Source organism: Trachemys scripta, chromosome 10 (assembly GCF_013100865.1).
Source record: "Trachemys scripta elegans isolate TJP31775 chromosome 10, CAS_Tse_1.0, whole genome shotgun sequence".
Lineage (NCBI taxonomy): Eukaryota > Metazoa > Chordata > Testudines > Emydidae > Trachemys > Trachemys scripta.
Window position 1 is genome coordinate 15,001,619 of NC_048307.1, and position 18,189 is coordinate 15,019,807.

Here is an 18,189-nt window from a genome sequence, read left to right on the forward strand (position 1 = left end):
TCCTTTTAACAATCTGCTTCTGCTATAGAGAGGAGGGGGTTTTGTTCACTAAAGCCTGCTTTGCAGTAGATAAGAGAAGTGAGCAGTTAAATCTTAATAAATCATCTCTTCCCATTCGCAAGTGACAGAAAACACCTTGATCAGCTGTTATCCATCTCGCCCCTCCCCACTAGAGCGCAGTACTAAGCTAAACTCAGAGGTGAAAGTAAGCCAGTATGGTACGTGGACCACACCGGCTTCCGCAGCAGGGATTTAAAGGGCTCTGGGCTGCCCGCCCCTGCTGGGAGCCCAGCGCCCTTTAAATCCCGCCCACAGCTCCGGCAGCCAAGCTGGAGACAGGATTTAAAGGGCTCAGAGCTCCCGCGGCTGCGGGGAGCCCAGAGCCCTTTAAATCCCGCCCGCAGCTCCGGCAGCTGGGCTAGGGCCGGGTTTAAAGGGTTTAAAGGGCCCAGAGCCCTTTGAATCTTGAGAGGCCCTGCCTCTTCCGGTTGAGGCCATGGCCCCCTCAGGACTCCGGCAGTACCGGTAAGTCCTGTAAGTTACTTTCACCCCTGGCTAAACTAGAGATATTACAGGCACTTGTGGGCACTGCACAATGGAAGATAGTAGCCTAGATGGCTCAATGGTGTGATCTGCCATTCACATCCCTGTGAGGGAGAGATTAGTTCAAAACACCTCTCACTAAGTAATGGGGGTTTTTTGGGAGGGAAAAAAGTCACTGGGAAGAGCTGAAGTTGAGGCGGTAGAATACAATCCCTGCAGTTAAGGGAGCACAGTGTGTCAAATGCAACATTCATTTTTCCCCGTTGTATCTGCAGATAGCTACCGCAGAAGATGAAAATGTGTCTCTCTCACCGCCTGTCTCTGACACTTTACATATTCCAGATAAAAACATTATCACACTATCGGTCCTGGCACAGTGGAATAAATATCACGTTACAGGGTATTAATGGCCAAAGTCTCTCCCCACTGCACCAAGCATTAGAGCAGGGAGAACTCATAGGGTGTCTACATTGCAATAAAAATCCCATGGCACCAACGCTGAGGCCAGGCAGCTCGAGTGGCTCCAGCTGCAGGGCTAAAAATAGCAGTGTAGCTATTCAGGCTCGAGCTGGAGCCCAGCTCTGACACCTCATGAGGGGGGTGGGTCTCAGAGCCCAAGCTCGAGCCCGAACAGCTACACTGCTATTTTTAGCCCCGCAGCCCGAGCCTCACGAGCCCACGTCAGCTGACTTTGGCCAGCTGTGGCCATGCCACAATTTTTTTATAGCAGTGCAGACACACCCATAAGGGTCAGAACGGCTTCCTGTTGCACACAGAGTACCTTGGGTTGCACAGGTTCTTTACACAACTCACAACCTGTAGAACTCTTTGCCAGGGATTGTTGTGAAGGCCGAAACTATAACAGGGTTCAAAGAAAGAACTAGAGAAGTTCCTGAAGGATAGGTCCATCAGTGGCTATTAGCCAGGATGGGCAGGGATGCAACACCATGCTTTGAGTGTCCCCAGCCTCTCTTTGCCAGAAGCTGGGAGTGGACAACAGGGGATGGATCACTTGATGATTGCCTGTTCTGTTCATTCCCTCTGAAGCACCTGGCATTGGCCACTGCCGGAAGACAGGATATTGGGCTAGATGGACCATTGGTCTGACCCAGTATGGCCGTTCTTACGTTCTAGGGGGGTCTCTGCAGCTGTTCTCTTCAACACTCCCTGCAAAGGATCCACCAATCTCTCCCTCTCTCAGCCACCAGCCTGCTTCCCCCTTGCATTACCCTACTCAGTGGGGACAAAGGTAGGGCCCATGAAGCTACATCCTGTGCCAGCATGAGCATCTAAATCCTGCCCTTGCCCCTCTGCAGCATAACCACAACTGTCCTACTAACATCAGCACTATATGGCCCTGGATGGGGACAGTTGTGACATGTACTGTACATGCAGCATTTCCAAACAAAGAAATGTTAGCTTGGTGAAGAAGAGCAGGGCTAGGAGAAATGCGAGTTTTTATTCCAACATTTTTTTTAAAAGTTTCTTTTCTTGTTTCAAGATCTCCTGTTTCATTTATTGTATTTAATAGTACCTAGCCCAGAATGAATCCTAATTGATTACAATGCAGGCTTTATTAGGAGAGTTCATTTTAAATGCATAGATTATCATTGTCCAACTGGTAAATATTCAAAACATTTGTTCTGTAATCACATCATTTTTGCAAAGATCACAAGTGAATTAACTGTTAAATATTTATATTACAATAGCACCCAAAGGGTCTAAATGGAAGTGGGGTCCCATTGGACTGGGTGCTGTACAAACACAGCCAAAGACAAGCTCCTGTCTAGAAGAGCTCTGTTACAATCTAACAAATCTCTTTTAATGTTTCTGTTGAAAGGCACTTTCAAATATATATATAATGCAACAAGGATCACATAATTATTGTGCATTTTAAGCGTAGTTGTAGGACTACATTTTAGGAATGTGACCCAAAGCCCACTGAAGCGAATTGGAACCTTTCCATTTACTTCAATGAGTTTAGGGCAGGGGTTCTCAAACTGTGGGTGGGGAGCCCACAGTGGGTCACAACCCCATTTTAATGGGGTCGCCAAGGCTGGTGTTGGCCCTGGGCCCCAGCAAGTTTGAAGCCTAAGCCTAAGCCCCACCCCCCAGGGCTAAGGTTACATTCCCTCGCCCAGGGCAGAAGCCCTTAGGCTTCAACTTTGGCCTCCCTGCCCAGGGCAGCGGGGCTCAGTCTTCGATCCCCCCTCTTGGGGTTGTGCAGTAATTTTTGTTGTCAGAAGGGGGTCATGTTGCAATGAAGTTTGAGAACAGCTGGTTTAGGGCATTTAGGGTCTGGTCCAAGGCCATTTGTGAAAACATTATCTGATATCTGTTCATACCTGTTCGATCACACTAATCAAGCTACTCAAAATAAGTTTCTATTGTCATTAAATTTGTTCCTCCCCCTGAGTAGCAGGATATTTAAGAATTCAAGGGAAAAAATCCAGGTAATTGTGGTTAAATAAATTAGTCCTGCTATCCAAATATCAGGTCAGTTAGGTATGTCCCTCCAGTAGCTGTATACATTCCAAAGTACTGTACCGGGCCATAAACTTCATTATTCCTGCACCAAGATTCCCCATTACATGGTGCCACTTCTGGAGGAATCGAAGTTACAGCCAGTATTTTCAATAATGACTAGTGATTTAGGACATCACTGTTGGGTGCCCAACTCAAGGTACCTTATAAAAAGAGTAATTTTCCTAAAGTGCAGAGACCCCCCTCCCACTGAAAAATAATTTGTTTATAAAGCCCGCCCTGCAAAAGCAATCTAGGTGTTGAACAATCAAACAATTTCTCATTACAAATTAAAAGAACATTCTGACCTCAAGAAAATTACAAAGAAAGCAGGTAAACAAAAAACTATAAGAACAGAGAAGGTGTTTCATACCGGGCAACCAAAATCACTAATCTCTTTGAAAAGCCTGACCTACAATTTAGGATAATTTCAACAAGAATTATGAGATCTAGTCACTAAACATTTGTCTTTTCAAAAACAAACAAAAAAGAATGCCACCGGGAGGAAATAACCCCTTAATCCTCCAAATGCTGAAATATACAGGACTGTATGGAGATGAGAGAATGAGGCCAGTAGCTAACTTTAGCTGCCTTGTCTGAAGTTGTGAATTTGTGTGGAGTATTTTTTTAGTTGTTCATCGTGTTCCTCATCACCGTGTTGCTGTTGGTAATGCTGGTACAGTTTGGAGCCATTGGATGCTCCAGTTCCTTCTACAGTTGGAAGGTGCCCACTGGACATATGGAGTATGGTGGAAGTCAGTGATTTAATGTAATTTTTGGCTAGCGTGAGAGTCTCAATTTTAGAAAGCTTATTCTCAGCTCTCACATGAGGGATAACCTCCCGCAAGGCCTGGAATGCATTATTGAGCTTGTGCATTCTCTGCCTCTCCCGTTCATTGCTTTCCAATCGCCTTAAGTGTCTGTCTTTGTTGTTCCAAGCATGCTTGGCTTTGACTGTACCAGTCTTGCTACTCTCATTGTTTTCGCCATTTCTCCTTTCTTTGCGTCGCAAACATTTCACCGGTTCCTCTTTGCTCAAAGTTGTCTCCCCAGGAAAGGCTTCTTTGTCAACAGCAAGCCTGTGCTTTGTTCTTTTGCTTTTGGTCTTCATGTTTCAGTAGATGATGGGGAAATGTCACCCAGCCTGTTCTCCCACTAAGTTAATCTTCTGGTACTAGCCATCAACATGCTGCAAAAACATAAACATCAACATCTTCAGCTGTCGTTACGTTTCATACAGAACAAATGGAAAGTCATTGTGCTGTTTCGCTTTGTACCTGCACAATACTGTGAAACTACCAGCTGGATCTTTTATTTATTAGTATATGTTTTAATGATTGTTAACGTCAGCCCATCTGGGCTCTGTGGATGGAAGCGGGGCCCCTGGAGAGGATCCTCTTAACCACAGCGCGTGGGCAGTGGTAGTGGTGATGAATTTGCATCTTGATTCAGACATGTTAGTGGGACTGAGGGGGTGAGGGGAAGAGGGAGGGAGCCTGTTACTACATCTGCTCATAATGTACTTGCTTTGGATTTCAGTCTCCAACTGGCAACATTCATTGTCTCATTTGTCTGATTCAGTTAGCCTCTGTTTGTGGCCCCTCCCCTCTAACTGAAGGAGAGGCCACTGTAGTTCTCTGTGGCAAGATCCCCTCCAGGTTCATTCAGTCCTTGGCCTCTCTGCTGAGAATGCCAATGAGCATGCTAAAACTGGAGCCAAATGAGTGTTTGACGTGGGTTCCTGTCCACTAGAGCCTGGTGGCTTTCAATCCAGTTCCATTTCACATATGCCACAGGCCAACTGAAATGACTACAATGTGACAATGCTTATAACCACAGTGTAAGGCATTACAAGGCAGATGGACGGTGGAAACATTTGGCCAAGTTCTCCTCTTGGCTACAATTGTATCACTAGTTTAAGTGAGAGAAGATAGTGGTCTGTCATGAGCAACTAGAAACAGAACAATAATAAAAAAAAAGTGACTGCAAACATTGGTGAGACAAGTCTGTTCCCTTAAGCAAGAGCTGTCCTGACAGAAAACAGGAAGGGATTTAAAGGCTGGGGTGAGATTTAGCGTTTCCAGTTTAGAGATCTCAACAGCGAAAAGAGGTCTTTGGTGTCAGCAAACCAGAAAGTGAGAAGCACGACAGGAGCATGACTGTCAGTAAAGGCTTAGTTATAAACTCCCTTTCCTCCCAGCTCCTGGCACCCATTCCTTCTGACCTGAATCACATCCATGTGCAGTTAACATCACGCACGCACACAGAAGCGGTTTGGGACTAGAAACCTGGATATCCAGCTCCAAATAAGGCAAGTCTCTTCCACTGGAGCTAAAGGAAAACTTGTGAGGGTAGAAGGTCCTGTTTGTGGGCAGCATCACACACTCACATCGCAAAGTCAACACATTATGCTGTCCTCTGAATGCCCCCTTTCTCTTTTCCCCCATTCCTTTGAGTGCTGCTCTCTTGCTTCGTCTCCCAGCTCTCCCAACTTCACCATATGCCTCCCACCTTCCCTCAGTGCCATCCAGACAACTTTTAGGAGCCATTAACTCACATTTTTATTCATTTCTCATTCACAAGCCAATGCCCTCCTGTTTGTCATTTGCTTTTAGTCTCTCCTTTACAATGCCAGCTGTGTCAGCTTTGTCCACAACTGGTGGAAGGCTCAGACTGCTCCTCCTCATTGATGGTCTTCCCAGCTCTCTTCCAGGGACACCACCTTGCTATTATGGACTCTTGCAGTTAGAGGAGGAAGGCTGGCTGTTATCAGCACCCACAGTATGGTGCAGTAACAGCAGAGTTCCTGCTGCACAGTGAAGACTGGCATGCTGGCAGCTGTGACTCCTCCGGCACTGATAGTAGCAGTGCAGGAGGGGGAGTGGGTTGCAGCCGCTCTTCTTTCACCAGCTAATGGCACGGGTACAGCAGTTTCAACACCCAGCAGAACAGCAATTTCTACACCTCCCAAGTCAATAATCTAGCCAACCCTGGCAGCATGGCAGAGTCTATTCTTCCTGTGCCACGGGACAGGGCACCTGCACAGGTGCAGCAATGCCCCGTCCTTCCAGGCTGATGAGCCACAAGAGAGTGATGATGCAGCAGCACCCCTACCTCCACTCTGTGCCAATGCTTGGTGCAATGGCAGCCATCTGGCAACAGCCCTCCTTGTGCTGGTGATTAGTATTAATGGGGGGGAGGGTCCATTTACTCCCCTTAGTTCCAGTCTTAGAAAATATTTCCGGTGATGCACTGAAATGCGAGTGGCTGGAGAGTCGGACTGCTGTTAGAGACTAGCCACAGAGCTTAACTCCCCTCCTGGAAGGACAGGAGAGGTGCACCACCACTCCACATCACCACCTCTTGCAGTAGAGGGTAAAACCGATTGAGGCTGCTGGGAAAACCGACATCACTGCCACCACCTAGGAACATCCTCAGCTGCTCCCTTCTCTGTGTTCACAGCATTCCAGGGGCACTGTGCCAGCTACTCTGGCCATTCTTGGGGTTCATACCTCATCACAGGGTACTCAGGTTTCCCGGCAGAGGACCTATGCTCACCTCACAAAGTGGTTTGATTAGGGGGCCTCCAGCCCAAGGCTGCCGGGGAGCCAGACAGGACTGCAGCTCAGGTTTCACCCACCAGCCCCACACCATGCTGCCTGAGAGTCATGGGCACCTAAGGAAAACAGCTGGGAGACAGGGCTGATAGTGGAGAAAAGAAAAACCAAAGCCAAGCCAAGAGAATCCTTGGAGCTTCTCTCTCTGTAGGAGAGATGGCAAATCAGAAGTAGGATGGAACAGTGCAAACAAGCACCAAGGAGAGCAGCCAAATCCCTGCCTCCCGTGCAGAAGGCACTGCCACTGGGAAAGCAACCAGCTGCTCCTTGACAGATATCCACCTTCCTAGACTGGGGGTGGCAGTCAGCAGAAGAAAGGGGGGAGCTCCTAGGAGAAGAGGATTTGGCAGATTAAGGGGAGCACGGAGCCTGGTAGAACCAGTAGACTAAGGACAGCAGGCGACAATAGGGTAGGTGAAGTGGCTTGGGGGAAGGTTGCTTTCAAATACAGCTACACACCCCAGACTCATCTGCTACCCACCCCCCAAAAATCTCCCCCTTCCCCCATCCTATAGCCCACAGTCCTATAGTGTAACTAGACAGGCTCGGGAGACAGTGGGGATGAGGGAGAGTCCTGGCGGGAGTTTGGGGTCTGCAAGGGGCTTGGGCAATGCAAAGGGGGTGGCAGTGGGGGCTGGGGCAGCTAGAGCAGAAGGGGCTTGGGGGGTAGGAGGCCGGTAGAGGAGGGGAGGCCGGGGGTGGCATTCAGTGCTCGCAGAGCGGGAGGAGAGGCGAAGGCTAGCGAGGGAGCAAGCGGGCAGGGAGAGGAGGAACTCGGGGCAGCGGGGGAAGGAGCAAACAGCCTGGAGGGAAGGCACAGGAGAGAGCGAGCGGAGAACAGACCTCCCGAGGGCGGAGGGGGACCGTGTGAGGGAGCCCGCAGGAGGGACTGGAGCCCCAGGGGAGGGCTCCAGGGCGCAGGCGGGTGGGCACAGCGGGGTTGGAGCGGCCAGTGCCATTTCAGACAGCGGGAGCCCTTCCCTAGCCCCCCGCCACGCCCCGAGCGGCCCTTTGCCCACCGCCCCGGGAGCCTGGTGCCCGGCACGCGTACCTGGGAGCCGGCGTGGAGGGCGGGAGCCGTGCCCAGGAGAAGGGCCGCCGGGCGAGCAGCGCGGCAGGTGGCTGAGGCGCGTGTGACCGCAGCCTGCCCGCCCGGCGGGCCTGGGACACGTCGCTTTAGTGCCGGAGCCAGCGGGAGGCGGAGCCTGGCGCAGCGGGAGCTTCCATGCAAATCCGCAATGGGCTCGAGGTGTCCCCGCTCGCGGCTCCGCGGCACCTGCACGGGGGCAGAGCCGGGACCGTAGAGCCGCGGGGCAGGTGGTTGTTTCCACTGGGCAGCGCGGTGAGAACGTGGGTCCTTATCGCGCGGGCGGTGCCGCCCGCTCCTGCAGCACAGAGGGCGGCATTGTGCGGCCCAATTTAAGCGTGAGATTCCCCTCCCGCCCCAATGAATAAAAGCCAGTGTGCGCACGAGGTTGGAGAACTTGTTCCAACACAGGTTAAGCCCTATGAAAATAAGAGCCGGGAAAGCTGCCCACATCAGTGCCGCACAGGGCTCTCTTCCTGCAAACGTGCGTCAATTCACCAGAGGACAGCTGCAGCCTGCAAACTCAGTGTTCCCGAATTTCAGAGGGTTTTTTTTTTTTTTAATTATTATTAAAAGACGAGCTCGGCTTGGTGCTGCAATTCCATCTGGTCACTCCGACTGAGCTGGTTTTGGATGGGTCAGTATTCTGGGAGACTTCCAGTTCAATACCAAGATGCTGCAGGTGGGACTGGTGATTCAACAGGCAGAAACTCTTCCCTCAAAGTCACTACTGGACCAATGCTCCAACCCGATTGTGGTTGGCACTGTGCTGATAGAGCCTTCCACACAGAGCACAGATAATGAGGTCAACATGACTACTTGTCATTAAAGAGGAACAGGCTTGGCAAGCTGGTCACTTGACCAGTCTAATCATGTCAATTGACTTATTTGTCCATGGTTAAATATAGTCCAGTGTTCCCCTAAGAATTCCCTGGTGTAGGTGGTGGCCTACCTTTTTGATTGCATCATGGTACTATTCCATCATTTTTTTTAAGGACAATTTGTTTTGCATTTTTCTGAATTAAAATAACTCTTGTTAACCAACTTGGTTTTTTTATAATTAGGCATAAGAATCTAAGGCTAAGCCTATTGAAGGCCATAAAGTCTTACTCTTTTTTTGTTACTGTTCTAAGAAGTTACTGCTTTAAAATATTTGACCATTTTTGACATTTGACAATATTTGACTGGTCAAATACCCAGCCCTAGAGAGGAAGGATGGGTGAGTGATAGGGCACTACTGGGACTTCACAGAACTGGGTTCAGTTCCCTATTCCACTACAAACTAACACCTTAGGCAAGTCACCTAGGCTCTCTGTGCTACAATTTACCATTTATAAAATGCAGTGAATAGCACTTCCCTATTTCACAATAGTGTTATAGACTGTGAGAGTGTAGTGTTGTAGACAAGACTGAGGTATTCAGACACTGTGGTGACAGGGACCATGAGATATGAAAGTGATAAAAGTGCCATGGGATCTTTAAGAGCTATGGAAAAAGCTCCCATGTCCTAGTCAAATTTCAACTTGAACGATTATATTTTGCCTATTTAAAGTTCCTACTGTGATTTAAGTTGAAGCATCTGTTTGTTAAAATCAATGGAAAGAAATTTAAGTTGTAACTGTGCAGTTTTTTTTCCATTTCTTAAAAGCAGATACCAAAAGATTAATATATTCCATTGTATAGTGTAACCAAAGTTTTTTGTTTTATGAAGGCTAGAATTGAAAGCATTTATTTTTAAATCTTTAAATGCATTTTAGGATCATGACAATGCAAAAGGTGAAAACCAGGGTGACCAGATAGCAACTGTGAAAAAACAGGACAGGGGGTGGAGGGTAATAGGCACCTATATAAGAAAAAGTTCCCCAAAACAGGACTGTCCCTATAAAAATGGGACATCTGGTCACCCTAATGAAAACAGAATTATTTCTATTTATTGTGCACTTTGGGGTAGTTTTGTCACTTCCTAAACTTAAGACAGGAACACAAGTAATGGAATTAATAGCACAGCAACAGTTTATCATCTTAACTCTACACAATCTATATTGGTGTTCACTAAATATATGCTACAAATTCTGAAATTTTATAATTTTGTGCCAAATTCATCCTCACTAAAATTCCATTTCAGTTGCATTTTTTAAAAGTACAAATGTTATAATAATGGATTTCTTGTTAGTAGCTAATTACGTCACCTGTTTTTAAATATGTTCACCTGTTCAATATGTTCACAAATTTCTTGCCCTGTTTCCATTTTTCAGTGTTAGTTTCTTGCATGTTTTTAGGCCCAGGCATAAAGAAATTGTCTTATTACTAAAGGATTTTTGAGCACTTCATTTACATTATTTTTTTCATTTTAAAATATTTTCCATCATCATCTAAACCAGGAGCTCAGAGGTTTATACCAATGCCACTTACCCAGTTAATTGTCTGTAAAGGGAGGAATGATATGCAACTTCTTCACAACGAGGCAGCGAGTAGATCAGTTCTACTGAGACCTCCTTATGCCAAAGAGCAGGAATCCATGCCTACTACATGACAATAGCAGGGTTTGTTTTGTTTATATAAAGACATGCACATTCATGTGTAGTGTCTATTAAACCTCACATAATTATGGCAAAAGCCACTGTGATGATTTCAGATGCTAACACATTTCAACAAATTTTCATTTGAAAGATATTACTACAAATTAAATCTATGCTGTACTTTAAACAGTGCTTCTCTGTAGAGGGTATGTGTTATGCGATGTGATGTTCAAATGATGGTGACACATACTAGCAGAAGAGCTCAGGGATCTAAAATACACCCTCTCATATAGGTTTTGTTGTGCTGTGTAGGTTGAAGGGTCTGGAGCTTCAGGCACCTGGGGTAGAATAGATGCTGCCCAGCTCCTCGCTTATGAGCACATTACTTTTGGGAGTGAAATCAGTCCCATTCACTTCACTGAAACGAAGAGCTGAACAAGTACCAGAAGTGAGTTAGGCTAAGAATAAACGAACACAGACACGAAGGTTATAAATATATAACTGTATTTTATTTTTGAATATTAAATAGTGTTTTTAAATTACAAGCAATTTATTGAATCACACTATGCATGATAATCAATATACAGTAGAAATATTACAATTTAAAAATGTACACAATTGCAAGACGATTTGACCTGAAATTTCATTAACTATGATGTATTGCCAAAAACCTCATACCTGTATTAAATTACAATAGGAAAACTTCATACCTATGATTTTGTTACATAGCTTCTCATTTACAAATTGAATTAAACATTTTATATACACATCAGTACCATTTATCATTAAATTACACCTATGACTGTGCAAGTTCAAACAATTTAATAAAACTAATAATTTTAAGTCATTCAAGTTTATCTGAAAAACAGGCTGCTGGTATCACAAATACTTAATTTCAATATATTTATATGCTCTTGTACTCTCTCTAGATTTTTTCATATCAAAGACTTGAACCAAAACTTATTAATATTTAAGGAGATTTTTGTATGACTTAAAGCTGAAGTAATTTTGTACACTCCATTCTTATTTTAAGGCTATTTCTTATAAGGCTAATATACTTTGATTCCACCTTTCACTAAATTCAACAAATAGCCATGTCACTAACACCTGACTTACCACTGAAATTTTAGCATAGTGCTTAATAGTTAAAAAAAACACACAAGTATTTCCCTACCAACCAGCCCCTCATGAAAAAAGATTCAATACTACATATAAACGTATTACTTAAAATACTGATAAAAGAAAGAGGCTTGAATGGCTTTCATTAGTGCATCACCAAGGATATGAAAATGTGTTCAATCTGTTCGTTTCCATGGAAATGGCAGTTTACAACATATAGCTGAAATTTAGGGACTTGGGAAGGTACAGGTGTTTCAAATAAAAAAATTGACTTTCTTCTCACTTTATTGGCCTCTCACTGTGTGACCTAGTCACATTTTCTCACCAAGAAATTTTTAAAATCATGTTATCAGCTTCCATTTTAGACTGTAGATGGGATGTTTTTTGTAAGATATTTAAGTAGCCAAATTAAGATAATGCCTTTTAGTATTTAAATAAATAATCAAGATCTTCTATTACAGAAGAAACTAAAATGGAATCAACCCTCATAATAAACCACTGAAAAAACAGATATAAGTATTTCTAAAACTGAAACCACTTGGATAAGCAGTGCAAGAGATTACAGAATGTAATGTATGGCCTATTTGACAAATCACCTCAACTTGATTACATTTCGGCTACTCCACAAATTTGCCTTCTTTGCATAATTCATTTCTGGAAGATGGTTTGCCACTTGAACACGGTAGTAGTTTGTAATAAAATTTAACGACATATATTTAAAAAAAAATATTACAATTTTAATCTAGTGAATTGGATTAATGAAATTAATATCCACTGAGATTACGGAAGTGTGGCAATTCAGATATAACTGAACAGATATAACAGTGTTTTTTCTCTGTAATATTGCTAAAGAAGCACATGACATTGTATAACATCCCACACACACAAATCCCATTTTGAACAAAAAATGTCTGTTTGGCAATTCATTAGCAAACAGTCCACTTGGACACAGGAGCAAACTTTCATTGTTACGTAAGGTTTTAAGACATGGTACTCTTACTAAAGAAAATGGGAGTCACAAATGACTAACGCCCCACCAACTGAGGAGAATCCTGATGTGTTGAATACAAGGTTAAATACTACCCAGCTGCACAAGATCTGTTCCATAATCTAAATTTCTGAAGTTACAACAGGAACAAAAGTGAAGCTGCATCTCAATATCCCAGTCAAACTATATTAGCTTTTATTTAACCTCAGAAACTATGTTCAAAATCAAGAGATTCAGAATTAAGGCTGAAACTCCTTCTCTAACCCTGTGACACTTTAGGTGTTTCAGCACATCTAAGGTAGACAATTCCATACATTCTTTGGAGACTCAGCATATGGAGTTTCATTCTTAATTTTGGATTTCCCTGCTTTTTTATTTATGATAATATAAAAGTGTTACAGAAAAATTCAAGGATTGATGAGACACCTTAACCTGGTGTGTGTTCAAGGAATTTTAAAAGTCTATATTCCAGAACTAATAGGATATAATGTTTAGTGTGCCAAGGTCTATTGTTTATATTTTAATATGTACAAAGAGCATACCCCGTAATAGCTCCTTTAAACCCATTACAGTATATACTGTAAGTGTACATTTAGAACTGGCTTTGCATTTAAAGATATGTTGAAAAATTCTATGAAAAGTTGTTGCTGTGCATGTGCAACGGCAAATTTCTATGATGTTACTCACACTGAAGTACAACTCTCCCTGTGACTCTCAGGTTCCCTCTGGACCGGAGCTCCTCAGTCGGACAACTCAGTACCTCAGCAATACACTGACAACTTTAAAGCATTTTATTTTAGAATTCATCTCTTTCCCTTGAGGAGTATGAAAGCCATTCTAGCTGTAAGGGCCAAATAACTGTTTATATATATTTAAAAAAAAAAACCCACTTTTCTACTTTTTTGTATTTGTGTCACTTAAAACCAATGCCCTGTTTTAAACCAAACTGTGTATAAAATAAAATTATAACATCAAACAGAGCTTAACAGCTGAAAACATGTAGTTCTTTATGCTGCAGATGATTACAATTCTTAGCTTTTCTGTACCCAGACTTATTCATCAGAAAGACTAGTCCTATACTAAAGCACAGTAAAAAAATATTTATGCCACTAAGCTGCAGTATGCTGTACAGCCAGACAGAAGGGTTGACCACAAAGCACTAACTGCCAGCATTTTTCAGCTTTTTCCAATCTAGTCCCATATTTGTGGCTGCATAATGCATTTCACAGGCGAAGGAATTACTGCCCAACTGTATTTAGTGAGACAATGAGGGAACTTGTTAGACAACTTATTTAAAAGATTAATTAAACTAGCTGGATTTGAGATAGTTTTCTCTCTCCACATTCACTTCACTTGGACAGCTTAATGGCAAGCTTTACTATCTTACATCTTTGGGTCAGTGCACATTTCAAGCAGCACCATGGAGCCCTGACTATGTCTTAATACAGGCCTGGACAGTTCTCTGTATGACAAAATATGAATGCCAGTTTTCTACTAGTTTAGAAGCAGGATTATTAGCATGCTTAAATCCCCAGTTGTTAATCCTAATACTAAATAGTTTTTGCAGTAATTGAGATGGGGGATCTATAGGTTTCTGAGCGGGAAGGAGGCATGGAAGGCCCAATCCATAGTCAAAGGAAAATAATTTGGGCTTTGGAATCCATAGGATGAACAAGTGAGCAGCCAGGTAGGCCTGATGGGTCCATTTTTATTAAAATTAATCTTTCTACAAGATACCCAGTTTCAATGCAAGTTTTCAGGACCAACATATACCTCCCTCCCTCCAAAAGTAGGCAGTTTTAATGGAATGCAGAAAGGCCATCAAATATGACTACATAGGAAGGTGCTACTATAATTTAAAAGACTATGATTACTTTCAGGAGTGAAAATAAGATATTCACTTAATCCAAAATGGATCCCAAAGATATTTCAGACATCCCTCTCCAAATTTCCTATGAAATACAGGCACTCTCACATTTGTAGTAGCTACCACTTTAAATGGTACTGCATGTAAGATTCCAGCAATTCTAACATAACACTCAAATTTTGTATGTTTTACAAGTGCAGTGCATAGCAAAGACTACAACAGTACAAAATGAACTGGTTAACTGGGCCAATTCAATTTGTCTTAATTTCCTTGAAAAAAATTAAGATTCTATACAATGTTGGGGAATATGGGAAGAAAAATCCATAGTGCAATTGCAGTAAGCAAAGTAATATGTAGTAAGTGATATCTTTCAGAATAAATATGGCTCACTACTGATCAACTATCATTCATACAGTTTCAAAACACAGCCAGCTGTTGCACAGGACAATTATACACAATTCTACAACAGGTAGTATGTTCAAATAGATAACGAACTACATGGAAAAATATAAAAAGAATATGATACAATCCCATACATAAACCAGAATGTAGTGTAACTGCTTTACATGTTTGTTACAAATAATTATCTGAATACTTCAAGTACTTGAAAACAGCGGCAGAATCATCATTCAATGAAAAGCAAATTGCATTGATTTAAAAACAATACATTACAAAGTTAAATACACATTCAAATTAATGTCCTGATTTAACATTGCTTTCAGTGTTAATTTTAAATCTTAGTATTTCTTGATTACCTGTATTTCACTCCAGCAGATCCACATAAGTTTTAGACAGAGTTTATCAGACATTAGTCCAGAGTGGGTACGTACCACATGTGTAATTCCAGTGAGGAAACTTTAACTCATCTAATCTTTTTCTCCATCTTCACTGCTTCCTATTAGGAGAGGAAAAGTCAGAAGACATAGGTAAGATACTTGCACATTTTCTTTATTATTTAAAAATATACTAAGGATTTCTGTACAAGTCTTCCCTTAATTCTTAGCTAGACTTTTCCTAGAATGTGATATTCTGGTTCACTTTCTAAAGTACTGGTTAAAATTTCCCTTTTTTTTTTTTTTTTTTTTTTTTAAACTTTCAGCTACTCCAATGTTAAACATGTGGCACACACATACATAGGGACATCTGCTTAAATCACACAGTTCAATGTCACTGTTTAGGTCACATGAGAAAGTGATGTATGATCTCAAACATCTCTTATCAATAAATTACTAAGCAGCAAATATAATACAATGAAAATACAACTAATATTGATTTATTTTTTATAAAAACTGAGAACCAGGGAACCTCAGTGGCCAATAATATTTATTTTTAATCTCTTGATAAAATATTGTATTTATAATGATACTTCGGAAATAATTTCCGAGTCTGTCCCTATTCTTATTCTATCGTTTTTTCTGAGGCATTTTGGTACTAAAATGTACAGAGGAGCACTTTAGTAGAGGCAGGAATATAAAGGAAACTGCTCAGTACAGAAGTATCATCAGTACCTTAACATTACTGTATACGGGTCTACTGCTAAACCCTCCTTTAAGAAGGAAATCCCCTATCCACAACCGATCAAGCTCTAAAAACACGTTACAATCCCTAGCAGAGTCTCAGGGACATACTTCCTACAAGAAACTAGATTATAAAACAAAATGTAGGTACTACAATAGTCTAATACTGCTCTTAAAGGTCCTTAACTAGTGAAATAAAAACAAAAATCAAATTATGGCCAGTGATGGGGCCATCGTAGAAAGATTCTCAAATACTTTAGAAGCTATACGTTTTTGCTCTTTATGGGGGAGCATGGTTTCTTCCAAAGCTCCATAGAGTGGCCGCCAAGGTAGAAATCTTATTGTTGTTTCCTAGAAGGGATAACTTAGTACTGTGCTTTGGGAACAAACCCAGAATTTTGGCAGCACTTGTGCACAGGTTTTTCTGGAGAACATTTAGCAACAAAAACAAAATTACTTTGATCTAAAATGTTTTGAGCCCAGTATGAGAACTATTAATAAATGACTTGTTTAAACAGGAAAATCATTTAAGATCTTATTAGCAAGGAAGAAGTTATTTGGATTTACCAATACAGTAAACACACAAATACAGGCCCCAACACCAAGATTTATATTCAGTTCACTGACAGTATTTGCATTATTTACATCTCTGCATTGTATTTTAATGTAACACTTGTTTAACAGGCTATTAAGAACAGGTCTTACTTAAAAGCCAAAATATTACAAAAGTCATCATAAGAAAGAAACCTAAATCTACTTACCTCCTTGCTCAATATCTGAATCTGTAACATGTGTGAGAGAAAAACTTGCAATGTTTGCAGGAGAGATAGAGAACCTGGAATAAGGTGATGAATGTGACCAGTTTTGTTCAAGACTCCGGGAAGGTGGAGGTGGAGAAAAGTACTTTGAAGTCTGAAGAGCTGGCTTAGAACTAATGAGGTTATTCGCTGACTTAGCTATAAAAGAGGGTTCTGGAGAAGAGAAATCATCATCCCATTCAAAACCTCCACCTACAACAAACAATCATAATTGATAAGGATATACATAATTTAAGGTAGTGTAAAGTAATCAGTTTAAAAAGCAAGCAGTGAAAAAATGTACTGGATTTGAGGAGTACAACTTGGTATATCACATTTCAGCTCCATAAAAACAACCGCTAGTTAGAAAATACAATTTCATTTAAAAGTTCTAGATCTTAGGGAATCATTGGGGCTACAAATGAATGCTGAAGGAAATCTGAAGTTACTAGCTTTCTGGTGGTAGAATGTACAGGTCACAGAATAAGGGGCCTTAAAATCCCAACATTTTCTTTCTACCATGTCAATTCCAATAGGATGTTAGTGAATGTTACTGAGAATTGCTATAGGAAAATATTGCTTGCTATCTGAGAGAAGCTAGGGGAACTCATTTTCAAAGTAATAAAGCATTAAATTGCTAACTCATGGCTTTGAGATATATGCCAATATTATTGAGGAAAATTAAATGGAATGGGGATGCAAGGTAGGAATTCTGATTTTTAAAGATTATTCTTTATTAAAAATTATTAATTATGTTATGTTCTCTATGGTATATCTTGTGGACCTATTCAGAAGTTTCCAAAATTATGTTTTTTGATATCTCCAGGTCTATCTTAGTGAAGCTTAAGCAGTACAGATTCCCATGCTATCATCATGAAAAGTTTGTTTCCATGGCCAAGAGGAGCTACAATGGCCCGTGAAATTAAGTGGAGAAAATATTACTTAAGAAAAAAAGAAAGTTTTATTTTCTCCTCTTGCTTCATTAGGCCATTGAAACTCCTCTGGTATGGCAGCAGGAACTCCCTTCAAACAGCTTCTCTGACTTCACCAGGAGAGGGAGCCACTGTGAAGACACATTTTTAATTTTTAAAGAAGCATGAAGGTTTACAAATTTACAAGGAAAGAATAGTTGGAAAGTTAATCAACTGGATGACATTTATGGTTTTAAGCAGTTACAACATGTCAACAGGAACAGGAATACTCTGCAGGGCCAGTAAAGTTTTCAAGGCCCTAGTATGTGTCAGCGTAAAATGTTTGAGCCCTGCTAAAGAGTTTCTTATAAAATTGAGACACTGAAGGCAGTGTTGTATGGCATATTTATGAAGATTTATTATATTACGTAAAAACCCATTTACATTGCTACCAAAAGACCCAGAAGTAGGTTTTGTTTAAAATATACTGTTTTGTTAACCAGAAGTACCTTCTTCATCAGTAGAGCTTTCTGAATTTGTAAATCTATTCAAGTAACTGAGACCTGAAGATAGGACAGGAGTGCTAGCAGAGCCTTGGTTGTTTGATTCTGTTGCACGGTTTCCCAGCTCTTTGGTTGGTGTTTCCTAAGACAACCAACAAAAAAAAATGTAGTTCAATTCCATTACTGTACATGTGATAA

At 41.7% G+C, this 18,189-nt stretch overlaps 2 protein-coding genes across 2 annotated transcripts in view; both read right to left on the minus strand.

The window, feature by feature from the left end:
• Positions 1-2,642: 2,642 nt before the first annotated feature.
• BHLHA15 (basic helix-loop-helix family member a15) lies at positions 2,643-8,039 on the minus strand. Its single transcript, XM_034784001.1, has 2 exons — positions 7,735-8,039; positions 2,643-4,255 (listed from the first exon to the last, which is right to left on the minus strand). The coding sequence occupies exon 2, from the start codon at positions 4,175-4,177 to the stop codon at positions 3,650-3,652; it is 528 nt and encodes a 175-aa protein (XP_034639892.1). The 5' UTR covers positions 4,178-4,255; positions 7,735-8,039; the 3' UTR covers positions 2,643-3,649.
• Positions 8,040-10,788: 2,749 nt separating this feature from the next.
• LMTK2 (lemur tyrosine kinase 2) overlaps positions 10,789-18,189 on the minus strand; it is a 50,950-nt gene continuing 43,549 nt past the window's right edge. The window contains exons 11-13 of the mRNA XM_034783451.1: positions 17,998-18,133; positions 16,542-16,790; positions 10,789-15,158 (exon numbers count right to left, since the gene is read on the minus strand). Coding sequence (XP_034639342.1) covers positions 15,130-15,158; positions 16,542-16,790; positions 17,998-18,133 — 414 coding nt within the window. The 3' untranslated portion in view covers positions 10,789-15,129. The remainder of the gene's footprint in view (positions 15,159-16,541; positions 16,791-17,997; positions 18,134-18,189) is intronic.